Source organism: Leguminivora glycinivorella, chromosome 10 (genome assembly GCF_023078275.1).
Source record: "Leguminivora glycinivorella isolate SPB_JAAS2020 chromosome 10, LegGlyc_1.1, whole genome shotgun sequence".
Taxonomy (NCBI): domain Eukaryota; kingdom Metazoa; phylum Arthropoda; class Insecta; order Lepidoptera; family Tortricidae; genus Leguminivora; species Leguminivora glycinivorella.
In genome coordinates this window covers 9,961,983-9,969,553 of record NC_062980.1, presented here as the reverse complement: position 1 = coordinate 9,969,553, position 7,571 = coordinate 9,961,983, and the positions used below count along the sequence as shown (strand labels likewise).

Genomic DNA, 7,571 nt, shown 5'->3' with positions numbered 1-7,571 from the left:
ATGGAGTCCAAAATGGAAGAAATAATAAGACGATTAAATACACTGCAAATGGACCTCGAATCTAGCATTAAATCAAATACAGAGAGTGTGACCGAGAATATACAGAAGACATTAGATGAAAAATTTCACATATTACAAGAAAAATATGACAATTTAAAAGAACGAGTCGACAATCAAGAAAATCGCTTATACTTTCTTGAAAAGCAATCAAGACAACGAAATCTTGTGTTTTTTGGCATAGAAGACAACGAAAATTCATACGAAGAATTAGAAACAAAAATTATCTGTTTTCTAAAACAATACTTTGCTTTGGAGCTAAGCTATAGCGACATACAATCAATCAGGCGAGTAGGTAAACGGACCGAGAAGATCAGACCCATAATTGTGACTTTTACAACACTCCATACAAAAATTCTTATATTAAAACAGAAGAAGAAACTAGCAGATTCACAATATTACATCAAGGAAGACTACCCTCAACAAGTCCTAAAAATCAGGAAAGAGCTACAAGTTCAAGCGCAAGCAGAAAGAGACAAAGGAAATAAAGTCATAATCAAGTATGATAAATTAGTTATATTAAAAACCAACAAAGGGTCTAGAACAAACAACAAGAGGAACTTGTCACTATCTCCACCAACCCGCTCCTCAAATAACGCAGCGGGGACAGAACAAATAAGCAAGAAGAATAAAACTCTACCAGTCACTTCTCATGCCGACACTGCAGACTGCTACAAGGATAAACCTAAACATAGAGCTTCGGGCACGGGGGAGGGAGTGGTGAAACCAGGCATATTAAACTTTTTCAGTCCTGTTCAGCCCCCACCTACATCGCCACAAGACTTGTCGAACAAATAGCAATTAGCAACCCCTTCTCATGCACTGAAAAAAGCAACAAAGAAACAAACCAATCAACATCTCCCACGCCGGCTGGTCACCGAGGGAGATTATGACCAAAACCCTCCAGAGAAAAATAGTAAGGACGACTCTACCAAACTTTACATCATGACGTTCAATGTAAGGACGCTATCAACACATGAAAAATTGTTAGAACTATGGGAAGCAGTGAAAAATATACACTTTGATGTCATGGGCATCTGCGAGGTCAGGCGACTTGGTTGCGTGATTGAGGAATATGAACAGTTTATACTCTGCACGATGGGTACCACACCTGGGAAGCATGGCGTCGGCTTTATTGTGAAAAAACAATATAAAAATAACATACACCGCTTTATAGGACTAAATGAACGTATAGCTCTTCTAACCCTGAACATTGGCAACCTCCAAATTGATATAATTCAAGTCTACGCTCCAACCTCATCGGCAGATGACAGCGATATAACATTGTTCTACGATGCACTCAAGGGGGCGCTTGAGCTCGCTGGGAAACACATAATCATTATTGGCGATTTCAATGCAAAAATTGGGCAACCTAAACCTGAAGAATATTTGGTAACAAAGTGTCATGGATATGGTACAAGAAACGTCAGAGGCGAGACACTAATTCAATTTGCATACGAAAATAAGTTATCAATACTCAACACATTCTTTAAGAAAAGAAATAACCGACGCTGGACCTGGCGGTCACCTGATGGAGACACTAAAAATGAAATTGATTACATCCTATCGAACCATCCAAACTGGTTTCAAAACATTGAAGTTATTAACACCATTTACCCATCAGACCACAGACCAGTACGAGGCATAATCAATCTACAATGCAACAGAAAAAGTAGAGTCAACTACAACAAATTACCAAAAAGTTTATTAAAAACCGAAAATGAAATCAAAACATACACAGATACCATCTCAAGTTTTAAGAAAGACCTAGACTACGACGATAATACCACAGTACAAAGTTACCATGACAAGATTATACACGCCATCACCCAAAGTCTAGAAAAAGCGCAACAGGCTAGAAGACACGATCCGCAAAGCACAACCATTATTACATTATAAAACGACGACATGAGCTTCAACACACAAAACCTAAAACATTATTAATGAAAAAAGAGCTCAGTGCTCTATACAAATTAGTCAGCAAATGTATAAAAAATGACTACAAAATCCATAGACAAGAAGTATTTAAAAAGCACCTTAATTCATCCGGAAGCTTAAAAAGAGCATATAAAGAATTAAAAACTCACAAAACCTGGATAGAAGGCGTTAAAAAATTAGACAAAACATCACATGAAAGATGCGACATTTTAACTACAGCAACAAACTTTTACAAAACACTCTATCAAGGAAAAACGCCACCCTGCCACGGTCATCAGCTACAAGAGGGAAGATTTAATACTAATAAAGTCAGAGCAATTGATGAAATAGAGGTCATGCAGCAAATAAAGAAACTGAAGCTACAGAAAAGCCCAGGCCCAGATAAAATAAGCAACGAGGCACTGAAATACGGCTCTACATCTCTTGCCCACCCACTGGCACACCTATTCAACTTAATACTTAACACAACAGTAACACCAAAACAGTGGTCGGAATCCAATATTATTCTTCTTTATAAAAAAGGCGACCCACACGACATTGCAAACTATCGGCCTATTAGTTTACTGCCAAGTCTCTACAAACTGTTTTCATCAATTATAGAAAGAAGAATAAGTAACACTTTAGAAAACCACCAACCAGCTGAACAGGCAGGCTTCAGGAGCGGTTTCGCAACAATAGATCATGTGCATACAGTAGAGCTCATAATTGAAAAATACCAGGAGTTCCGGAGGCCACTCTACATTGCCTTCATAGACTATCAAAAAGCTTTTGACACTTTATCTCACTTGTCAATATGGGAGGCATTAAAAGAACAACAAGTAGAGCTCCAGTACATAGAAGTCTTAAAACAACTCTATAAACATACCACAAGTAGAGTCCAACTGGAAAGTATCGGCCCGCCAATAAAAATAGAACGAGGCGTGAGGCAGGGCGATCCAATGTCACCGAAGATTTTTATAGCAGTACTAGAGGCGATTATTAGCAAGCTGAATTGGTCTGGCCGAGGGCTGCCAGTTAACGGTAAATACCTAAATCACCTAAGGTTTGCCGACGACATCGTCCTGCTCTCAGAACGTTTTACGGACCTGGAATATATGATACACACTCTACAGGCTGCTAGTAGAGAGACAGGGCTAGAAATAAATCTCAGCAAATCAAAATTAATGACTAATAGTACGGAAAAACCACTGTATATCGATGATACAAAAATGGAGTACGTTAAAGACTACATATATCTCGGAAAACAAATATCCTTTGACATGAAAAATATTGAACACGAAGTCGACAGGAGAATCAAGATCACCTGGAACAAATTCTGGAGCCAAAAAGAAGTTCTCAAGAGCACGTCAATGCCTATTAAATTCAAAAAGAAAATCATGGATTCATGCTTACTACCATCCCTCACATACGCAGCGCAAACTTGGAAATTTACCAAAAATATTAAAACAAAAATAACGACATGCCAAAGAAGTATGGAGAGAAGTATTACTAATATTAGAAAAATCCAAAAAATCAATCACAGCATTATCCGATCTAAAACCAAGGTGATAGACGCGCTACAGTACGCAAAAAAGCAAAAATGGAGATGGGCAGGCCATGTCGCCAGGATGAAGTCGAACAGATGGGCGAAACAAATAACCATATGGCCAGGACCGCAAGGAAAACGTGCTAGCGGAAAACCATACACGCGATGGTCGGACGAGATAGTTAAGGTGGCAGGAAAAAACTGGATACAAAAAGCCCAAGACAGATCCAACTGGCTTACTCTGGAGGAGGCCTTCACCCGAGAAGGGGTTCTTGCAAACAAATGACGTATGGAACTATATTTGACATAATTAATTATTTGTAATAAATTAGTAATTATAATTATAATAGACCGAATTTAAATGAAATTAATATAATCAAATCTTTAAGAATTATTGACGTAAGAATGCAAGAAATAAAAGGCTTTTTTATTTTTATTTTATTTTATTTATTTATTATGGCCAATTTTATTAGTAATGTGTTTTTAGTAAAATTTAATACCTAATTCGGTCTGTTGATATTTATTTTAGAGTATTAAGCGTAGTTACTAAATAAGTTTGAGTGTATTTATATTTCAATTGTGTAAATAGATACACAGTCCGTTATTACAAAACCAAAGTCAAAGGTCACATGCTAATGCGTAAGCATACATTGCGATTGCGACACGCCACATTACAATAGCAGACCTGTTTGATATTTAGCATACTGTGGCATCCGGGTTCGCTTTTAGCCATACTGAACCAGCCTAAGACTAGGACCTAGACCTGACGCGGGTCCTAGGTCGATGAACCTAACCTGGGAGGCGGTAGATTTGCGGGATACGATAAATTTCAATGGTGCATTGACTGCAGGATAGTCTACATCAAAATATGTTTATTTTTTGAGCCTTATGTTCTTGTAGGTATTAAGGCACAGAATATATAATAGTACAAGTACAGAAGGCTCACTCCTTTGATGTTCACAAAACGCCGCCATTCTAAATTCTTACCTACATTAACAAACGGACCGCACGCGTGCAGACGACATTGAATTCTATTGCGCCGCGCGAAGGTCGTCGCCAGTGAATGGGCCGCGGACTCGCGGCCGCCGGCATGTACTTGTAGCGCGGCGAAAGGATCGCGGAGTGAGCCACCCCTGATTAAGGTGAAATCGGTTTAGTTATATTTTGATCGCACACGATGCTTAAACAGCGGGAAGTCATATAATAGTTAACTTATTTAATTGCTGTATTATACAGAATTTCCGTGAGATTAATGAACGTTGCTTTATGGCTAATTGAAGTCATGAATATTGCAATTAAATATAAAAGACGAGTGTACAGTCATGCAGACATATCTGGTTCCACGTGTAGAAGAACGTCTATGCGATTAGCGCTTAGGAATTGCAGCTGACTGTTTACGCTGTAATCAGCATAGGTAGGTATTTATTAAAAACGAAATTCGACTTTGTATATAATTCGGATAATTAGTCTGTACTTTGTTAATGTGTGTTTGTAGGTTTACCTATTGTTACTGAAATACTGAGAACTACGAAGGAGAGAAACGAATTTATTGGTTTCCTATTATACCATGTTCAATTTAGTTTATCCTCTTTATTTTAGTAAGGATACGTTTCGTTATATGCCATAGCGTACTAAGTACCTAGACATAGTCTAATTCAGCTTGTTTTTAAGTGATCTAACGTCAAAGATGCCTTATTGGTCTAATTATTGATCCTCGGACCTCGACTAACTGTATCGTTGGAGCTAGAACATACAGTTAGAATGTAAGGGAAATTACCTAGCTTCACTTTTATATGGCTGCAATTACAGTTACAAGGTTCTTGGAGCTGCGTTATTAGGTGAGGACAGCGAACGTTGGTTTCTAGGGTGGTATTCGGCCTGTCCAAAATCTTTTGTGTATTACGTCTCACTCTCTTATTACGCAAAATGTGAGATGCAAATACAGATTGGAACAAGATAATGGACATCTGCCCATTCAGTACGTATGGACTACCAAGTACTTACCTTATAAGAGTCGTGTGATGCAGTTATGTTAAGCAAGGGTTTACCTTCTAAGTCCGCTATAGGCTTGATGGGTACGTGGATTAGGTGTATCTAAAGGTATTTAACAAGGTGTACCTAACAAAAATAATTCGGATGTGTTTAATTTTATTCGGTATCGTGTTCAAATTAGGAAAACTATAATAAAACTTGTTTAAAAACGAATAAGTTTGTAGTCGTCCAAGTCAGTCGACCCTACCAAAGACATATGTAACTCCGTATAGACGGACAAAGTCTAAGAAAAAAACGTACCTCAAAGCCCTAGAGAAAAAGGTACGGTGGCCTAGATGGCGTTACACCTTTGGGGAACGCTCGGCTAGATAGCGCTAATATTAATATTTGACATTTTAACACATATTATCAAGCTAACAATATGGGCCAAATTGTCAAAACTGAGGTTCAAAAGTTTTAAGCTTGTGTCGAGAGATAGCAGTCTATGCACTGTGATTACACATTTTACTTTGACAGTAACTCTGATACTCGATCCTCTGTGACCCTACTAAGGTCGAACTTTCGCGTCGAAGACGTATCTTCCACACGTTTCCTAATCGTAACAAAATACTAATGCCCTTAACCGGTTCCCTGCTATATTTTGTTACATTACACTATAATTCACCATATAATAAATTGAACCTATCCATTCCCTTCGAATTTCGAAATGATACGATTGATTGTTTACAACGTTTACCTACGTACTCAAATCGGTTCCAAGTATTCAAGTCTGGGGGGTCTCCGGTGACGGAGCATTCTGTAGGGCTCCAAGTCGGGTCAGTGGACGTCACAATCGCTTACAGAATCAGAATCAGAATCAGAATGCTTTATTTGTAAAACGTAGGTACATAATTAGGTCTTAGGTCTATGAATGGTCTGAACAAACTATGTTTTGCCGGTTGGCATACAAATGTCAAAAAGGACGAGAGGCACGAGAGCAAATGAATAATATAAAATTAATAAATTACAATTAGTCAGAATTAAAATTACAATTTAAATAAATAGACACAATTAAAATTAAATAAAGATTTACAATTAAATACAAAAAATAGTCATTATATATTACTTTCTAATTGATATTTTGTATGTCACAATCATCTAGATATTCTTTTATGGAATAATAAAGCCTTATTAACAAGAAAATTAAAAAGATCGTTTTTGAATATATTCACGTCCTGTAGTCTTCGTATGTTATCTGGTAAGTTATTATAAATTCGAGGTTCCATTCCAAATATACTTTTTGATAGAACGCTTACGCTAATATCGTTTTCGTAGCTAGCTCTCCCTTTCGCTCTTCTGTAGTGGAGCGACAGAGTTGGATTCAAGCGCGGATCCAGCTTCGTGTCCAGGGGGGGTCACGTGGTAAGGGCCCAGGCCCCAGGGGGGGGGGGGTCACGTGGTCTATTTGTATGGCGAACCTAGGCTCCAGGGGGGGGGTCATGACATGTCACCCCATGACACCCCCCCCCTGGATCCGCGCTTGGTTGGATTGCGTTTCGATCGCCATGTAGCGTCAACGAATGTCAATTCAGCTGGTATAGCTTTGATTTGAATGCCGACGATGTATGGGCATGGGCTTCCTTAAACGTGTCAATTAGATTTTACAAGTGTGGATGGTTGAAGTATGAAATAAATAATAATCAAAACGAATAAAGTTACCGGTGTGCAAAGTGATTAAGTAACTTACACAGACAATACAATATAATAAAATACTATACAAATTCACTTTATTGCACCTCAGAAATGTACATAGGAACACACTACAATAAATTTAATGATAGAAAATGGAGGAAAAACACTTGAAAACATACAACATGTGTTCAAGGAGTGCTTTACGTTTTCATAATAAGTACTTATTATAATTTTAGTAGTAGCAAGTAGTAGCAATTTTTAGCAAAGCAAGGATGATTTATATAGGATTTACAATCTTCATTTTTTTAGCGCCACCTATTAATGATGCCTAAAAATTTTTGTGATTATATGTAGGTATGTATGTATGTCATTTGTTCTTATAAAAATT

General features: G+C 37.7%; 2 protein-coding genes across 2 annotated transcripts; both read left to right on the top strand.

Annotated features, from left to right (window-relative positions):
* LOC125230363 lies at nt 1-855 on the top strand. Its single transcript, XM_048135500.1, has one exon. The coding sequence runs from the start codon at nt 1-3 to the stop codon at nt 853-855; it is 855 nt and encodes a 284-aa protein (XP_047991457.1).
* Nucleotides 856-1,002: 147 nt separating this feature from the next.
* On the top strand, nt 1,003-1,956 carry LOC125230362 (craniofacial development protein 2-like). Its single transcript, XM_048135499.1, has one exon. It carries the CDS (start codon nt 1,003-1,005, stop codon nt 1,954-1,956), a length of 954 nt encoding a protein of 317 aa, XP_047991456.1.
* Nucleotides 1,957-7,571: the final 5,615 nt, after the last annotated feature.

Bases quoted from the DNA above. Each gene is read 5' to 3' on its own strand.
- LOC125230363 (XM_048135500.1), top strand. From the start codon at position 1: ATGGAGTCCAAAATGGAAGAAATAATAAGACGATTAAATACACTGCAA.
- LOC125230362 (XM_048135499.1), top strand. From the start codon at position 1,003: ATGACGTTCAATGTAAGGACGCTATCAACACATGAAAAATTGTTAGAA.